Source organism: Dipodomys spectabilis, unplaced genomic scaffold (genome assembly GCF_019054845.1).
Source record: "Dipodomys spectabilis isolate Male_0828 unplaced genomic scaffold, ASM1905484v1 ptg000015l, whole genome shotgun sequence".
NCBI lineage: Eukaryota > Metazoa > Chordata > Mammalia > Rodentia > Heteromyidae > Dipodomys > Dipodomys spectabilis.
The window spans coordinates 14,398,828-14,418,284 of record NW_024870692.1 but is presented as its reverse complement, the minus strand read 5'-3'; the positions used below and the strand labels follow the sequence as shown (position 1 = coordinate 14,418,284).

The window sequence follows — 19,457 nt, the reverse complement described above, 5'->3', positions numbered from 1 at the left end:
CTAAATGTCACTGTGTAATTTTTCGCCTAGATAGACTGATTTGATGTTATGTTAGTTTTACCTAAATAAAAAATTAAAAAAGATGCTTGTAAAGAAGATCAATATAATTTGTAACTAAGATAAAAACCCACTAGTTCGAAAGAGGCTAATGTGGCTTAATAGAAAAAGACATACTATGTATGTTACAAGAAGGAAGAAGAAAACAAAAATGTGTAAATAGAAAGTATAACAACACACAGCTAGAACTTCTAGAGATAAGGAATCAATACCTGACATGAAAAAGGAATAGTATATAGGATTAGTAGAGAAGACACTTGTAGATACAAGATCAATGAGCATACATACAATGGTGATGATTCAGAATGAAGCACAGGATGGGAAGATGATTGTTGTCAGTGAACTGTGGGATGATAACAAGTATGTTACGAGTCCCAGGAAAAGTAAGAGGGGCAGTAAGCAAAATTTTAGATAAAATGATTGAAAACCCTACTGTATTTTGTAAAACTAAAACCATACTTCTAAAGTCAGTGAGCCATGACACACACACAAAAAAACCTGTAATTACTGTAATCTAGTAACTATAAGTCAGTGATACTGAAGGAAAAAAAAAATCATAGACCAGCCTGAGGGTAAACAGGCATTTTGTGAAGTTTCCTTTCCTTCCTTCCTTCCTTCCTTCCTTCCTTCCTTCCTTCCTTCCTTCCTTCCTTCCTTCCTTCCTTCCTTCCTTCCTTCCTTCCTTCCTTCTTCCCCTCCCCCCCCCCCCCCCCCCCCCCCCCCCCCCCCCCCCCCCCCCCCCCCCCCCCCCACTGTCTGTCTCTCTTTTTTTTTTTTTTGGGTCCGGTCATGGGGCCTGAACTCTGGGCCTGGGCACTGTCCCTCAGCTGTTCAGCTCAAGGCTAGCACTACCACTTGAGCCACAGCGCCACTTCCGGCTTTTTTCTTTTTGTTTATGTGGTGCTGAGGAATCGAACCCAGGGCCACCTGCATGCAAGGCAAGCGCTCTACCACTGAGCCACCTTCCCAGCCCTGTCTCTCTTTTTTTGATGCTGTATTTTTGGCTTAAACTCAGGGCTTGAGATCTATTCTTTAGGTTTTTTGTTTTAGGGTTTTTTTTTTTTTGTGGTCATGGGGCTTGGACTCTGGCCTGGGCGCTGTCTCTGAGCACTTCATCTCAAGGCTAGCACTCTACCACTTGAACCACAGTGCCACTTCTGCTTTTCTGGTGGTTAATTGAAGAATCTTATGGACTTGCCTTGCCCAGGCTATCTTTGAACCATCATCTCAGATCTCAGCCTCCTGGGCAGCTAGGATTACAGGTGTGAGCTACTGGTGCCCAGCTTAAAATTTTTTTTTCATTCAAGGCTAGTATTCTACCACTTGAACCACAGCTCTGCTTTTGGCTTTGTGCTGATTAATTAGAGATAGGAGTCTCATAGGCTTTCTTGCCCCCGCTGGCTTCAAATCATGATTCTCCTATCTCAGCCTCCTGAGAAGCTAGGATTACAGTCCAAGTCACCGAGTGCTCAGTGAGTGATTTTTTTCCCTTATGGTATTGGAGATTGAACCCAGTGCCCCTCACATTTCCTAGGCAAGTATCTACCATTGGTTCCATATTCCTCCTTTTCAATGAAATGAAGACATGAGTGATCACAGTGTTTGTTAGAAATTTAAAGCCAGAAGAGTGGAATGCCATCTTGAAAGTAGTGAAAAACAAGTAGTTCTTAACCTAGATTTCTATTCTTCCTGATAATAGTTTCCAAAAAGAACTGAGATTTTGATGGTATGTTTTTTAAAATTCTTAATTTTGGTAAAATGCACATAGTAAAGGTTATGCCAACTATTTAAAAAATGTACACTTATATGACATTAAGGTGTATTCTATAACGATCACTATAAATCATCTCCAGACTTTAAAGGTTTTTTCTAAACTGGAACCCTATAATCAAACATGTACTCCCCCATTGTTTTCCCTAAGGCCTCTGGCAATCACTATTTTCTGTGTCTATAAATTTCACTATTCTTAATATGTACTTGTAGTCTGGGTGCTGGTGTCTCATGTCTGCAATCCTAGTTACTCAAGAGGCTGAGATCTGAGGATCATGGTTCAAAGACAGACCTGGAAGGAAAATCCCTGAAACTCTTTATCTTCAATTAACCACTAAACAGCTGTGGTTCAAGTGGTAGAGCTCTAACCTTGAACAAAAAAGCTTAGAAACAGTGCCTAAACTCCGAGTTCAAGCCCTGGGGACCGGCACACACATAAAAGTGCTTATATAATTTTTGTCCTTTAGTGAGTGGCATCTTTAGTATAATACCATTATGGTATAGCCATGTTGTTGCATATATCAGAATTTCCTAAGTTTCACTTCCATTGTTATATCTGTGTCCATTCTTTCTTTTCTTTTTTATTTTTTTGTCAGTCATGGGGCTTGAACTCTGGGCATGGGAGCTATCCCTCAGCTCTTCAGCTCAAGGCTAGCGCTCTACCAGTTAAGCTACAGTGCCACTTCCAGTTTTCTGAGTGGGTTTATTGAAGATAAATGTCTCATGGACTTTCCTGCCTGGGCTGGCTTTGAACCATGATCTTCAGATATCAGCCTCCTGAGTAGCTAGGAGTACAGACGTGAGCTATCGATGCCCGGCTCTTTATAGCCATTCTTTTATGAGTTCTTAGGTTGTTTTTAAATTTTAGTTTTGTGAGTAATGCTTTTGTGAAAATGACAGTACAAGTATTTATTTGATTTCCTATCTTCAGTTCTTCTAGGTATATAACCCAAAGTGAAATTTTCATGTGGTAGTTCTGTGTTTAATGTTTTCAGGAACTGCTACATTGTTTCCTATAGACACTGCTTACAGTAATTCACAAGGAGTTCAGTTTTGCAGTTTTACTGTACTAATTTTTTTATATTTAAGAAATGTGGCCAGGTTCCATTGTCTCATACCTGTAATCTTAGCTATTTTGGAGAGTGAAATCTGGAAGACTGATGTTTAAGGCCAGGAGAGAAAAGTCTGAAACTCTGCAAAATAACCAAGAAAAAGCGAGGCTAGAGGCATGGTCAAGTGTCCAGGGTGGCAGTGGAGGAAGCAAGCTGAGTGAGTATAAGATCTTGAGTTGAGCCAATAGACACATGAAGAAATGTTCAACATCCCTAGCCATAAAAGAAATGCAAATCAAAACAACCATTGAGATATCACCTCACTCCAGTTAGAATGGCAAAAATCAAGAACTCTAACAACAACAGATGCTGGAGGGGATGTGGACAGAAGGGAACCTTACTTCATTGTTGGTGGGAATGTAAACTTGTTCAACCACTTTGGAAAGCAGTATGGGAAGTTCCTCAAAAGACTCCACATAGAGCTCCCCTATGACCCAGCAATCCCACTTTTGGGCATTTACCCTAATGTTTACAAACAAGACCACACTAAAGCTACCAGCACAACTAAGTTTATTGCAGCATTATTTACCATAGCTAGATATGGAACCAACCCATATGCCCCTCAGTAGATGAATGGATCAAGAAAATGTGGTATATATGCACAATGGAATCTATGCCTCCATCAGAAAGAATGACATTGCCCCCATTTGTTAGGAAATGGAAAAAACTTGGAAAAATATTATATTAAGTGAAGTAAGCCAGGCCCAAAGAAACGTAGGTCCCATGGTATTCCCTTATTTGTAATATCTAGTATATGTATGAGTCAAGCGGAAAAGGTCAGATAATGTGATGTCAGGAAAATGAACCCTTAGGTGTGTATTTTAATGTTTTTTTTCTTTCATGCATGTGTTTCTAACACATTTATAAGATTATCTCTTTGTTGCTTTGTATGTCCCTCCCCCACAGTATAACCCCTGCTTTCACTATATTTGATGTCAGTATAACTTGTGGAGGAGATGGGGAAAAACCAGTTGTTTAAGCATACAGGTGGACCTGTTGCAACAATAAGAAGTACAAGTTGTCATGTCCAAAACGAGCTTTACAACGTTGGTGCGGGGGGGGGGGGGGGGGGGGGAAGGGGGAAGGAGAAGGATTGGGATTAGGGGGGGAGGGGGGAGGCTGGGAAGGGATGTGGAAGGGTAAACAAAGGAGGAGGCTGCAATGCTTGGTAAGAAATGTACGCATTATCCTGCCCATGTAACTGTAACTCCTCTGTACAGTATGTTCACAAATAAAATTAAATTAAATTAAAAAAAAAATACACCACAGGGATGGGAAGGGGAAACAAAGAGGAGGCAACAATGCTTGATAAGAAAATGTACTGGTTATCTTGCCCATGTAATTGTAACCCCTCTGTACGGTATTCTCACAATAAAAAAAAACAAAAAACAAAAAACAAACAAAAAAAAAAGATCTTGAGTTGAAACCCTGGTACCACCCCTGCCCTCAGAAAAAAAAGGCATCCTAATGTATATGAAGTAATACCTCGTTGTGGTTTTGATTTTCATTTCTTTGATAGTGATGGTGAGTATCCTTTTCATATTTGACTTTGCATATCATTCTTAAATCACTATTCTGAGAGCTTACCTATTTTATAATTAGATTGTTCATTTTTGTTGTTTTTGAGATATAAAATCTTTATGTATTCTGGGTATTAGTCCCATATTAGATATATGGTTAGCAAAGGAAATTTTTTTCTTTTGTTCTGGACCTAGAGCTTGAACTCAGGGCCTGGATGCTGTCCCTGAGTGTTTTGCTCAAGGCTAGCACTCTACCACTTGAGCCACAACTTTACTGCCCAGGATGGCTTCAAACCACAATCCTCAGATCTCAGCCTCTTGAGTAGCTAGAATTGCAGGTGTGAACCACCAAAGTCCAACAAATTCTTTCTTTCTTTCTTTCTTTTAGTTAGTCATGGGGCTTGAATTCTGGGTCTGGGCGCTGTCCCTCAGCTCTTCAGCTCAAGACTAGCGTACTGCCACTTGATTCACAGTGCCACTTCCGGTTTTCTGAGTGGTTTATTGGAGGTAAGACTCTCACGGACTTTTCCTATGGGCTGTCTTTGAACTGAGATCCTCAAATCTCAGCCTCCTGAGTAGCTAGGATCACAAGCCTGAGCCACTAGTGCCTGGTGTAAATTCTTTCTTAAGAAGCTATTTCCATTGGGCACCAGTGGCTCATACCTGTAATCTTAGCTGTTCAGGAGACTGACATCTGAAGATCCCAGTTCAAAGTCAGCCTGGGCAATAAAGTCCATGAGACTCTTATATCCAATTAACCACCAGAAAGTCAGAAGTGGGGCTATAGCAGGAAAGGGTAGAGCACTAGCCTTGGGCAAAAAGCTCAGTGACAGTGCCCAAACTCCATGACTGACAAGAAATAAAACTTTTTTTTTTTAATCCAGATTGACCTTCAATCTTGATTCCCTTCTACATCTGCCTTACCACTTGGAGATTATAGGCTTTAAGTGTGTGTGTGTGTGTGTGTGTGTGTGTGTGTGTGTGTGTGTGTGTGTGTGTGTGTGTGTGTGTGTGTGTGTGTGTGTTGCATTATTGCGGGGCTTGAACTCAGGGTCCAGGTGGTGTCCATGAGCTTCTTTACCCAAGGCTAGTGCTCTACCATTTTGAGTTACAGCACCACTTCCGATTTTCTGGTGGTTAATTAGATATAAGAATCTCATGGACTTTATTGCCTGGGCTGACTTTGAACTGCAATCTTCAGATCTCAGCCTCCTGAGTAGCTAGGTTTACAGGTGTGAGCCACTGGAGTCTTGCTAAAGAAACTTTTTTTTTGAAATTTTTTTTATTGTGATTGATAAATTTCACAGTATAGTGAGATAATGATACTTAAAACACAAACACATTCTAACCTTCATGAGGCAAATTGTCATTACTGTGGTCTATAAAGTTTGTGGATTCTGTGAGCTTTGACAGTACAACTATTTCTTCCACATGGGGTGATATGTACATTTCTTTCCTTTTGTTTAGTGTCAGCTATTCCTCTTTCCCTCTCATTCCCTCCTTCCCATCACTGCTCTTGAGTTGCTTAGTTCATTTTCGTCAATGTCCAGTGAAGCTAATGGGCCCCTCTGTTGTATGTTTCCCTAAAGACACATTTTTGAGAATGTTTTGACTCATTGTGGTATGTGCCTCTCATCCTAAACTACAAGGTAGGGGTGGAGGGAGAGCATAAATATGAAAGCTATGCTCAGCTTGGGCATATAGTGAGAGATAATCTGAAACATTAAGGGTCAAAAAGAGAGTGGTGGAATAACAAGTGGTGGACTGCCTTGATTTCAAATATTAGTACAGACTCTTTCCCCATACCTTCCCACATCCATAAGATATACCCGCCCACGTGTGTGTGTGTGTGTGTGTGTGTGTGTGTGTGTGTATAATATTTTTCAAGGTGTATGATGTTTTCATTACTGGGATAGAATAGTCAGATAAAAGACATGATGAGCAAATTACTGACAATACTTTTTCTTTTTCTTCTGTGCCAGTCTTGGGGCTTTAACTCAGAGCCTAGGCACTGTTCTCGAGCTTTATTTGCTACAGGCTAGTGCAATAACCATTTTACTATTTGAGCCACAGCTCTACTTCTGGCTTTTGGTAGTTAGTTAGAAATAAGAGTCTTACAGATTTTTCTGCCCCCACTGGCTTCAAACCATGATCCTTGAATTTCCGCCTCCTGACTAGATAATTACAGGCATGAACAACAGGTATTCAACAGATTCAAAACTTTCAAATAAATGTAATTGCAAAAATCTAAAAGTTTTTAACAAGTTTAATTCAGTAGTATATTTTTATTTTATTTTATTTTTGTCGGTCATGGGGCCTGAACTTTGGGCCTGGGCGCTGTCCCTCAGCTCTTCAGCTCAAGTCTAGCGCTCTACCACTTGAGCCATAGCACCACTTTTGGCGTTTTCTGCTTATGTGGTGCTGGGGAATTGAACCCAAGGCCTCATGCATGCAAGGCAAGCACTCTACCACTGAGCCACCTTCCCAACCTAGTAGTGTATTTTTAAATTACATTGTGGTTCATCTTTGGAAGGCAGGGCTGGTTCAACAGTTAAAAAAAAATCTGTAATTTCCCATATCAAATTAAAAAGTGAGCCAGGCATCTGTGACTCACGCCTGTAATCCTAGCTACTCAGGAGGCTGAGGTCTGAGGATCGAGGTTCAAAGCCAGCCCGGGCTGGAAACTCCGTGAGACTCTTATCTCCAACAAACCACTCAAAAAACTGGAAGTGGCACTGTGGCTCAAGTGGAAGAGCGCTTGTCTTGAGCTGAAGAGCTAAGGGACAGTGCCCAGGCCCAGAGTTCAAGCCCCATGACTGCCCAAAAACCTAAAATAAAAAGTGAAAACTATTATCCCAGGGAAGCCAGAAAAATTATTATTATTATTTTTTTTTCACTTGGCTAAGCATTTTATTTTTTTATTTATTTATTTTTTAAATTTTATTTTATTTGTGAACATACTGTACAGAGGGGTTACAATTACATGGGCAAGATAATGCATACATTTCTTACCAAGCATTGCAGCCTCCTCCTTTGTTTACCCTTCACCTCCCTTCACAGCCTCCCCCCTCCCCCCCAATCTTCCCCCCCCCCCCCCGTTCCCCCCCCCCCCCCCGACATTGTAAAGCTCCTTTTTGACATGACAATTTGTACTTCTCATTGTTGCAACAGGTCCACCTGAATCCTTAAATGACTTGTTTTTCCCCATCTCCTCCATAAGTTATACTGACATCAAATATATTGAAAGCGGGGGGTTATACTGTGGGGGAGGGACATGCAAAGCAACAAAGAAATAAAGTTATAAATGTGTTAGAAACACATGCATGAAAGAAAAAAAAATTAAAATACCTATCTAAGGATTCATTTTCCTAACATCACATTATCTGACTTTTAAGCCAGAAAAATTATTAGTCAAAATCTAGTACTTAGGTTTCAGGTGCTCCCTACCCACCCCCCCAGCTAGAAAGAAATTGGTATGGTTTTGGCTCACAGAGATTTTGTTGCTGCCACTGTCTACTCTGTTCCTAGCTGCTTCTTGCCTTTACTGTTAGTGGAACTCACTTCACAGACTCCTCCTGTACAGATATGTGACAAAGTGCAGCTTGCTCCATGGGTTAGTTGATACTATACCTGGTGTTCATTCATGCTGAGAAGTAATAAAGATAATCCTCCCTACTTCTGTGGTGGTAGTGCCATCATGAAAATGTTTGTTTATTTATTTATGCTGGTCCTAGGGCACTGTCCTGGCACTTTTGAGTTCAAGGCTAATGCTCTACTGCTTTGAGCCACAGTCCCATTTCTGGCTTTTTGCTAGTTACTTTGAGATGAGTCTCATGGACTTTCCTTCCTTGGCTTTGAATCTCACTCCTCGGATCTCAACCTCTAGAGTAGCTAGGATTATAGGCATAAGCCACTGACTCCAGGCAGAAATAATTTTTATTGATAAGATATATTAATGCAGCCGGGCGCCGGTGGCTCATGCCTGTAATCCTAGCTACTCAGGAGGCTGAGATTTGAGGATCGCGGTTCAAAGCCAGCCCGGGCAGGAAAGTCCATGAGACTCTTATCTCCAATCCATTAAACCATTAGAAAACCAGAAGTGGCACTGTGGCTCAAGTGATAGAGCATTTGCCTTGAGCTGAAGAGCTCAGGGACAGCGCCTAAGCCCAGAGTTCAAGCCCCACGACGGACCCAAAAAAAAAGAGTTTTAAAATGCAGTGATGTCCAGTATGTTTTATGTTCTGGGAGGAAGAATGACTTCACCTGATAGCATTGAGCCATGGGTAAAAAGGAAAAGTTTACACACAACTTGCAGCTGCAGCATTTGCATCATTTCATTCCTTGTATTCACTGGATCCTGGGAAGTGAAATGAAGAAATTAAAAATCCTCCTCCCTCAGGGCAGTTCTAAAGAAGACAATTTGTGGGCTGGATGAGATACTGAAAGCCTTGTAATCTAGGTACATAGGGGACAGAGTTTGGGAGGATTTTATTTTGAAGCCAGTCCAGGCAAAAATTTAGCAAGACCCAGTCTCAGCCAATAAGTCAAATGTGATGTGTGCCTGTGGTCCTAACTAAGTGGGAGGCTGACAGCCACTCTCTAGTATCCTGTAGATACTTCTTTTGGTTTTACCTGTTGCCACAGATGACATTACTGGGTTGTATTCAGCTCTGGAATGTTTACCAAGTCCTGTCTCACAGAGAAAGACACTAATTTTATTTGCAGCACTCTTAATGCAATGTTTCATATCAGCCTATTTTTTGCTGTTCATTCTTACTGATTATATTCCCAGTGAGTGAGGAAAAAGCTAGAGATGCATTTCTGTAAACTTAAAACCCTTGTTCCTTTTTTTTTTTTTTGAGTGGGGGAAGAGGATTCTGCACCTTTTTTAAATTGTCAAAACAAAATAAAAGTTCTCTTATCCAAGCCTTGTTTCTTGCAATGATGTAAACATGTGAATAGCTGCAGGTACTGATTGGCTAGAGGAAGGGAGGGTAAATTTTTAAATGAAGACATGGAATCTTTGGCCTACATGCTTTGGGACATTAGCCTTAGAGGGAAATAGCATTGGGCCCAAGTGGACGGAGGAAGCAGCTGTTTGCAGAGATGTCCTAAGGGCATGAGATTTTCCAACAGTAACTGTTCAATTTGGTTCACAAAACATGCATATTGATAACTGGTTTAAAACCACTTACAACCTGAGGATACTAAAGGAGGTTCTCCGGTGAGAAATGTGCTACTCTTTGTAGTGAAATGAATTCCTTAGCAATGCAATTGAACTTTCAGTGATTCATGATGTTGTACTGCTCAGGTGAGAGTAGTAAAAACCTGTTTCCAACCAGCAAAGAGAGTCACTAATGGCTTGGCTGACTATAATCCTAGCTACTCAGGAGGCTGAGGATCATGGTTTGAAGCCAGCTTAGGCAGACAATTCCAGGAGATTTTTTTTTTTTTTTTTTTGGTCATGGGGCTTGAACTCTGGGCCTGGGCGCTGTCCCTGCGCTCTTCAGCTCAAGGTGAGTGCTGTACCACTTGAACCACAGCGCTAATTCCAGGAGATTTTTATCTCCAATTAACCAGCAAAACCCCCGAAATGGAGGTGTGGCTCAAGTGGTAGAGTGCCAGTCTAGCAAGTGTGAGGTCTTAAATTCAAATCCCAATATTGGGATTCAAACAAATATATGCATATATACAGTTTTAGGAAAAGATTCTGTAATTGTAAAGAAAACCTTTGTATTGGCAGCATACTTTGAAGCCACCTATACTTCTTAAAATCTTACTTTCACAACTTTTGGGTTAAATTGGATAGACTTCTTTTTCTCTTCCTGTCTTCACTTTTCCCTGCCCCTCCTACATGCATGCATCGTCCTATCTAGCCTCATTCTATTTGAAATGGAAGCAGGAAGATAGATTTATTACTCTTACTTTAAGAAAGATGGATTTATTACTTTCATTTTAAGAGAAAATAGAAAATTTAGTGTGTTTAAATAAAATAGTTAAGACCTTGAAGATTAGGGAAGGATTTCTTAAATATGACATAAAATAAGCATAAACTGTAAAAGAAAAGATCAATAACTGCAATATATGGGAGTATGAATAAAAAAAGAGCAGACGCAGTTTTTTATGATTCATAATACAAGAGAAGATGTCTAGTGTTCCTAGTACTCTAGGAATGCAAATAAAAATACCCCTAAAATACCAGTGGGATGCCACTGGGTAAACATGAAATTACAAAACATTACACTATGTGGCTTTAATCTGTGTTTTCAAGCTTGCAGGGAAATAGTAGTTTTCATGTTCTGGAGGAAGTTGTTTAGATAATGATTCCCAGAGCCCTTTGGCAACATGTTCCTGTAAAAGCAAAGACTTGGAAATAACCTAAATGTTTGAATTAGGAGCAGAATAAAAGCTGCTACAGTACTGTCGTATAAATCCTACAGCAGGTTAAGGTGATGTGATATATCCTAAAAGCATGAAAAAAGGAAATTGTGAATATGATAAATTTATCATAATGCTGTTTATATATAGAGTACAAAACCAAATATTTTAAAACTTTATGTGAAGGGACATGTATGACAATAAATGTTTTTTAAAATATTCTAGAAGAGTATATATTCTAGAGGAGTATATATTCTGTGGAAAAGGTAAAAGGAACTCAATTGTAATGTAATACAATGTTCTTCTGTTGTTTTTTCTATGCCAGTACCAGCGCTTGAACGCAAGGCTTGTGCTCTTATTTGCTTTCTTGCTTACAGCATGTGCTCTACCCCCTGAGCCACCCCTGTAGCCCAGCATTTTGCTGGCAAATTGGAGATGGAGTTTTGCAGACTTTTCTGCTCAGCCCAACAGAGCCTCAGTCCTATATCTCAGCCTCCTGAATAGCTGGGATTACAGGTATGAGCCATCAGTGCTCAGTTGTTGTTGTTTTAGATTGATAAGAGAGAGCAAAGGAAGGGTGACATTGTCTGAAATGTACTCTTTACCTGACTTTTTGTAACTCTAACCCCTCTGTATATAACCTTTATAATAACAATAAACATTTTATGTGATTTTCTTTTTTTCTTTTTATTTGTTGGTCGTGGGGCCTGAACTCTGGGCCGGGGCGCTGTCTCTCAGCTCAAGCCTAGCACTCTGCCACTTGAGCCATAGGGCCACTTCCAGCCTTTTCTGCTTATGTGGTACTAAGGAATCGAACCCCTGGCCTCATGCATGCAAGGCAAGCGCTCTACCACTGAACCACCTTCCCAGCCCAACAATAAAAATTTTAAAAGAGATTGATAAGGTTGATAATTGTAATGAAATAATCAAGGCTCAAAGCAAATATTTCAGGAAACTATCTCAGGTCTAGGAGTTAAGGTATTTGCTGAATTGTCCTCTGCACCCCTCCTTACTCCTCCTTCTTCCCCTCCCCTGTCCTCCTCTCTTTGAATTTGGCTTTGAATTTACAATTTATAATTGTTCTGCCTTAGCTGCCTCAGCTTCCTGAGTGCTCCTGGTATTATAGGTATGCACTACCATGCCTGGTTGCTGTTTACTTTCAGAAGTTCTGTAACAAGAAGAAAAGGAATTTTGCTTACAGTTACCAGAAATAGAACTAATACTTAGTTTTGGAATTTGATTCCCTGGTCTAGAACTTCTGATGTGCTGCCTCAGGAGGAAATGGACAAAAGGTTAAAATGTAGACAAAATTTAATCTTAGAGTACTAGGAATAATACCTATTAATGATGAATTTCTTGAAAGGAAAATTTATAAGCTAAATTAATATTTATTGTAATCTTAAACTTTAAATGTGCTTTTATATATGTATAGAGCAACTTAAGATTAGAACAAAGGACCCTAATTTGTTATTTAGAATGTAATGCATATTTCTGTTGCATGTAATAGAAGACTTGATAATTTGAATTTTTTTAATATAAAAGTTCATGAAAATAATTCATATATACAATCTGATTCCTAAAAAGTCTAAACAACTTTTTTTCCCCCAGTCCTGTGGCTTAAACTAAGGGCCTGGACACTGTCCCTGAGCTTCTTTTTTTGCTCAAGGCTAGCATTTTGCCACTTGAGCCACAGTGCCTCGTCTGGCTTTTTCTGTTTATGTGGTGCTGAGGAATTGAACCCAGGGCTTCATGCATGCTAGGCAAAGCACTCTACCACTAAGCCACATTCCCAGCCCTTCAGAACTACTTTCTTCCATTTTGTAAAGGCGTTCTTGACAAAAACTTTACAGCCTTTGTATTTACAGCTTCTCTCCAAGATAAAATGGCAAACCCCAAAGAGAAAACTCCAATGTGTCTGTTAAATGAGTTAGCCCGTTTCAATAGCATCCAACCCCAGTATAAACTTCTGAGTGAAAGCGGGCCTGCTCATTCAAAGGTAAGGTTTGACCAGAGGTGGTGAGATATGCTTATCAAAATATCAGGCCAGGTCTTAATTATGTTGATTTGCTGGAGTGGGGAGTAGATGATCTGAAGATTTTTAGTTCTATATTAATAATAATCTGTAAAGAATCCTATAATCATCATGGCTTATAAAGCTCTTTCAGATTTAGCTCCTCAGAAAAACCTTAACAAAACTACAAGATAGAGATTTCTTAATTTCCTTTTGTAAACAAAGAATCTCAAGCATAGAAAAATGTGACTTGTTTAGTAGTTCATAAATGCTGATACTAGCACTTGAGTATGTTCGGCTTCTGAGTAAAAAGCCAAAAAAGCCCAAAGACGCCCAGCCCAGCTGTTAAAGTAAAATGTTACAAATATTAACTCTTAAAACATCTTCTGCAATGTAATGTTTAATTCTAAGATTCTTCCCTAATAAACATTGTGTATAGCAGTAGTATGATTATGCATTTACTTACTGTTCTTTAAAATGGACATCAGTGTATATTTATATTTAGTTGCATGTGTTTACATATATACATATTATAAAAATGTATAATGAATACATTCAGCTATATTCATTTGTTTGAAATATCTCAATTGTGCATACTTTAAGTATAGATATTTAATACAATATTATAAAATGTATGATAGGCCAGGTGCTAGTGGCTCATGGTTGTAATCCTAGCTACTCAGAAGGCTGGAGGATCAAGGTTCAAAGCCAGCCCGGGCAGGAAAGTCCGTGAGAGTATTATCTCCAATTAACCACCAGAAAACTGGAAGTGGCGCTGTGGCCCAATTGGTAAAGTGCTTGCCTTGAACTGAAGAGCTCAGCACCCAGGCCCAGAGTTCAAGCCCCAAGACCACCATCACCACCAACAACAAAAAGTATGATAATCACACATTTTTGTACACGTTGTGGAAGCAATTGATTCTGTAAGTGTTGGTTAATCTTCGAAAAGCAAACTCTAAATTGGGTTTATTGTTTTCTATCATCTCCCTTAAAGAAAATAAGGTGGAACTAAAATCTGTCACTTGTTCCTTATTAGAGGCTTTTGAGAAGACATTATGGACAGTTGTTTAATTCATTCACCCTATCTCTTGTTTGAGCATTAGCAAAGAAAATGTTGTGTCTTGCCATATTGGACAGCCATGTATACTATTCTCTTTCATATGATTCTGCCCTTTATCATGTTGAGCTGTTTGCTTTCTCAGATTACTTCACATCTCCCTATCTTTGTCCAGTATCTTTCTGCTTTGAATGTTATTTTGCCTTTATTCATTTTGGAACATTAAATTTAACTCATCATCCCTCATTGCATTTATTCACCTTTGGATAGTCCCATCACATTTCTCATGGGTGGGCTTTGATTTTCTTTTTTCTTTTCTTTTCTTTTGTTTGTTTTTTTTTTTTTTTTTGGGTCCGGTCTGGGTCTGTCCCTCAGCTCTTCAGCTCAAGGCTAGCGCTTTACCACTTGAGCCACAGAGCCACTTCCGGCTTTTTTTCTGTTTGCTTATGTGGTGCTGAGGAATCAAACCCAGGGCTTCATGCGTGCAAGGCAAGCGCTCTACCACTGAGCCACCTTCCCAGCCCCATGGGCTTTGATTTTCTTATGCCTCCTTCCTACTTAAATTTATGGTGATTTTTAACATCTAAATAGATTTTTATCCCAAGATACTGACCTTTCTCTTCGTAGAAGGTAATATACAATTAGTTTGTTTCTGCTCCTTCATCCACTTACTCATGTAATTATATTTTGTAATTGAGATCCTCCATTATTTTAGTTTCAGTCACTCAGTCTCTGACTCTTAACTCTTAAGTTCTAGATCATTTCTTGTAGTAATTTGATTATAACAGTCCTTCCATTACAAAAAGTCTGTTGATTCTGCTGGACATTGGTACTTACACCTGTAATCCTAGCTACTTGGGAGGCAGAGATTTGTAGGATTATTAATAGAGGCCCACCCATGTAAAAAGAAAAAATAAGTTTGTAAGACCCCATTTGAACCAATTTCCAGAGACTTGGAGGATCATATTTCTAGCGCAGTTGGTGAAAAACTTTTGAAAGATCCCATCATAAGAGAAGAAAAAGCTGGTTGTAGTGGTACATTTCTGACATCCCAGCTAAGAGGGAATTGTAAAATAGGTTTGAGATCCAGGCCAGCCTAGGCAAAAAGCAAGACCCTATTTTAAAAATATCAAGAACAAAAGGGAGTGGAGGCATGGGTCAAGCAGCAGAGTACCTCACTAGTAAGGATAATCCTGAGTTCAAATATCTCTTATGCAAAAAAAAAATTCTATTGACTCTACCACCTTTTTACTATTCCTGACTTACCTTAGTTCTTAGCTCTTCATTCAGTTTAAACTCCACATTGTTTGCACTCTAGTCTCTTACCTCTTTTGGTTATGGGTACTTGCTTGGCTCAGTGCCGAACCCCAGTCTAAACTCTGCCAACCACTCTATTTGTGTACTAGATTATAGCTCCTTCAGTTTCATTTTTCTTGTGCTTTTTCCCTTTTCCTATTCTCTTCAGTATCAGCAGCTTCCTCTTCCAGTAGTTCATGCCCATCAGCATAAACTCATATACCTATTTCCCATATCTCAATAATTCTTCCTATACTGCCTTCTTCTGTTAGAACTTCAACTACTTAAAAGAGTTGTATGTATTAGCTGTTCAGTCTAGTTGGGATTTTGTCCCTACCACTCCCACTGTTCAGAATTGGCCGTGTGAAGGTCTATAGTAACTTCCTTGTTAAATACCATAATTGCTGCCTTGTGTTTCTTAACCTGTTGGCTGGCTTTGATAGAAGTGAAATGTATTCAATTCCTGTTACACTGAGATAAAGTGTTGCCATGAAGCCCAGACTGGCCTTCAATTCAGAATCTTCCTGCCTTAGCCTCCTCAGTGCTGGGATGATAGGTATACACTAATATGTCTGGCTCATTTGCCACAGTTTAGGTTTCTTTCTTTATTTTTTCCCCTCTAATCTCTCAGACCTTTTAGTATGGTAAGTCCCCAGAACTCAGATTCTGAACTTCTCATTCTCTTGCATTTGCTTCCTAGTGATTTTTACATACAGTCTCATAGCTTTAAATAACATTTACTTGTTGTCAGTGTTCAAATTTAAGTCTCCAGCTCTTCCTTGTACTTTCTAATTGTATACTTAATTGCCTGTCACTCATCTCTATTTGAGTATCTAATATATCTCTCAAATAAATGTATCTAAAACTGGATTCCTGATCTCTGTCATATGCCTTCCCTTTTTCTCGGTAACACCTGAAGATACTTTACTGTTTTGTCCTTTACTTCCCCAATTACAACATAAATTCTGTGAGGGCAGGGCTCATTTGGTATTTGTTTACTTTGGTATGTTTCCAGTGCCTTGAATGGTCCTTGTAGTAGGCATTCATTTAATGTTTGTTGAAAGAGTGAATAAATAAATGAGTGAAAAATTTAGTTAACTATGTAGATGTCAGTGAGTGAGCTTTTCTGAAAGACAGAAAAAGGGCTCATATTTCGTTTTTTTTTATGTTTTTGTCAGTCCTGGGGCTTGAACTCAGAGCCTGGGCACTGTCCCTCAGCTTCTTTTGCTCAAGGCTAGCACTCTACCACTTGAGCCACAGCACCACTTCCTGCTTTTTCTGTTTACGTGGTATGGAGGAATCGAACCCAGGGCTTCATGCATGCTAGGCAAGCACTCTATCACTAAGTGACACACCCAACCCCTCACATTTCTTTTCTTTTCTTTTCTTTTTTTTTTTTGTTGGTCATAGGGCCTGAACTCTGGGCCTGGGCGCTGTCCCTCAGCTCTTCAGCTCAAGGGTAGAGCACAGCGCCACTTCCGGATTTTTCTGCTTATGTGGTGCTGAGGAATTGAACCCAGGGCCTCATGCATGTGAGGCAAGAACTCTACCACTGAGCCACCTTCCCAACCCCTAAAGAGACTTCTAAAAATACTTTTAACAAATGAATGGGCTGGTGATCTAGTTTATTGGTAGAGTGCTTGCATAGCATGTATAGTTTTAGGTTCAGTTCTTAGCAGGCAAAAGCAAAAACAAAACATAAGACAGGAAAACATTTATTTGAAGCAACTCTGCTGTGCAAAAGCTTTCCCCATTGTTCTGAATCTTAAAAACAGGTTTAAGAAGGAAAAATGTTAGATAAATTTATTGCTAGTATTCTTTTCTATTTTCAGAAATACGCATTTTACAGTATATGACTAATTAATTTTGGGATGCCACTTTGGTTATTGTACTTTAATAATGGTTTACTTTGAGTATATAAGGTCATTTTTGTTGTTGTTTGTTGTTTGGATTTTTGAGACAGAATCTTCTGTATTGCCCAGTCTGGCCTACAACTCAGAATCCTCCCATCCCAACCTCTAAAGTGTTAGAATTATAGTCCTGATACCACACCTAGCTAACCAAATCATTATTAAAGAAGTTTTTTAGGATGCTATGATTACTGTTTTGGTGGTAGGATACTTGGTGTTTTAAAATAGTTCTTTTAAAGCCTCTTGGCTTTGCTCTGTAAGTTAAAATGAAAATATTATGAAGTAGAGAAATAATTTTTTATGTATTTATGTACCAATGGAAATCTGTAAAGTAGGTTATGTTACAAGAATTTGAGCATATTAGTTAAAAATGCTTTTCACTTCAGAGAGCTAGTTGCTGTTTCATGTAAGCTTTTCAGATCTTGGTGTAAAGGTCAAGTTTTATTCCACAGAAAGGAAGAGTTTTTAAGCATTCATTGAAAGTGTTCCAACTCTCAGAGTCCCAGAAACTCACATTTCTTCTGAGGAACACTGTTTATTCCTGAACTAAGTTTAGTTTAGCAGGAGTTGAAATACTGTGGTTAGGGTCTTTCTGATTCTGGTATTTTAGTTATACTTATTTGAATTAGTTCAGTGCCTCTGGAAGGCTCATAAATACTAGTTTATAATTTAGGGCGTTTTTTGATGTTAACCCTGGTGGAGTGAAGAACTGAATTACCATAAAATGGCTAATAGTTATTGACCCCACCCTGCCCCTCACGTTTTATAAAGCAATGCCAAGATACTAATTTGCCTTGATTCTTTATAGATTTACTGAAATATTTGGAGGGGCTAATGAACTATTTCTTCTTTTTTTTTATTTTTTGGGTCCGGTTGTGGGGCCTGAACTCTGGGCCTGGGCCCTGTCCCTCAGCTCTTCAGCTCAAGGCTAGCGCTCTATCACTTGAGCCACAGTGCCACTTCTGGCTTTTTTTCTTTTTGCTTATATGGTGCTGAGGAGTCAAACCCAGGGCCTAATGCATGCAAGGCAAGCGCTCTACCACTGAGCCACCTTCCCAGCCCTGAACTATTTCTTTCTGTCTTTCTCTGTCTTCTGTTTCTGTGGTCTTTGTTGCTTCTCTCTTCCCCTAATTCCTCATCGACAAGGCTTTAAAGAATATAACGATTTGTTGTGATGAAAGTGGAATGCAGTGGGTTTTATAGACATTTTTTTTCCCTAGACATTACTAAGATCCTGTTGCTGCCTTAGCAGGACGCTGGTGGCTCCTGCCTGTAATCCTAGCTGCTCAGGAGGCTGAGATCTGAGGATTGTGGTTTGAAGCCAGCCTAGGAAGGAAAGTCTGTGAGACGCATATCTCCAGTTAACTACCAGAAAGCTGAAGTGGCGCTTGTGCCTCAGATTGGTAGAATGCAAGCCTTGAGTGAAAAAGCTCAGTGACAGTGCCTAGGTGCTCTGAGTTCAAACCTCATACCAAAAAAAAAAAAAAAAAAAATCAAGCTGCCTGATATCAGCCTTGACCAGTAATCCTCCTGCCACTGCCTCCTCCTGCCTAGCTGTGGTTTACAGGTGTGATTTACCATAGCCAGCTTTTTATTTTCTAAGTACTGGGATTTGAACTCAGGCTCTTATCCTTTTGAGATACTCTACTGCTTGATCCATGACTCTAGTTCTTGACTTATTTGTGAGAGGATCCCCCTAACCTTTGCTTGCACTGAACCAGGATCCTCCCATCTCTACCGCTTAGTAGCTGGGATTGTAGGTGTGTACCTCCATACACAGCCCTCTTTCTCTTCTTATAGAATTAATCTTATTATGGAGACACCATAAAAGGATGATGTCCTTAACTAAGCCTAATTATCTTCCAAAGGTCCCTTCTCCTAAATAATATCATATTGAGGGTTAGAATGTCAACATATGAAATATTGTAAGGGCACAAATATTGAGTTTAAAAGAGACTATATTTTTGGTTGTGTGTGGTTACCAAAGTCTTAATTCTATAATCTTGATGGATAGCCACTGACCTGAAAGATTTTATAAATATCTGAAAGCAATAGAAAAAGAAAACTCCAATGGGTTTTAAATTAGTACTGTTAGGACAAAACATTATGAAATAGGAATGGTGGGGTGATGGAATTGAGGAGATGATTTTTTTTTTTTTTGGGTTGGTCATGGGACTTGAATTCTGGGCTTAGGCGCTGTCCCTGTGCTCTTCAGCTCAAGGCGAGTGCTCTACCACTTGAGCCACAGCGCCACTTCCAGTTTTCGAGTGGTTTATTGGAGATAAGAGTCTCACGGACCGGGCTGGCTTTGAACCTCGATCCTTAGATCTCAGCCTCCTGAGTAGC

General features: G+C 39.6%; 1 protein-coding gene across 4 annotated transcripts in view; it reads left to right on the top strand.

Moving 5' to 3' along the window:
* The first annotated feature begins 1,218 nt into the window (after positions 1-1,218).
* Stau2 (staufen double-stranded RNA binding protein 2) overlaps positions 1,219-19,457 on the top strand; it is a 266,184-nt gene continuing 247,945 nt past the window's right edge. For 2 of the 4 annotated variants that reach the window (XM_042665978.1, XM_042665969.1), the window contains exons 1-2: positions 1,219-1,225; positions 12,703-12,833. In XM_042665978.1, the coding sequence (XP_042521912.1) occupies positions 12,720-12,833 (114 nt within the window). In that variant the 5' untranslated portion in view covers positions 1,219-1,225; positions 12,703-12,719. Of the gene's footprint in view, positions 1,226-6,662; positions 6,693-10,899; positions 10,903-12,699; positions 12,834-19,457 lie in introns of those variants that run through there. The other 2 variants (XM_042665994.1, XM_042665985.1) reach the window with 2 other exon arrangements.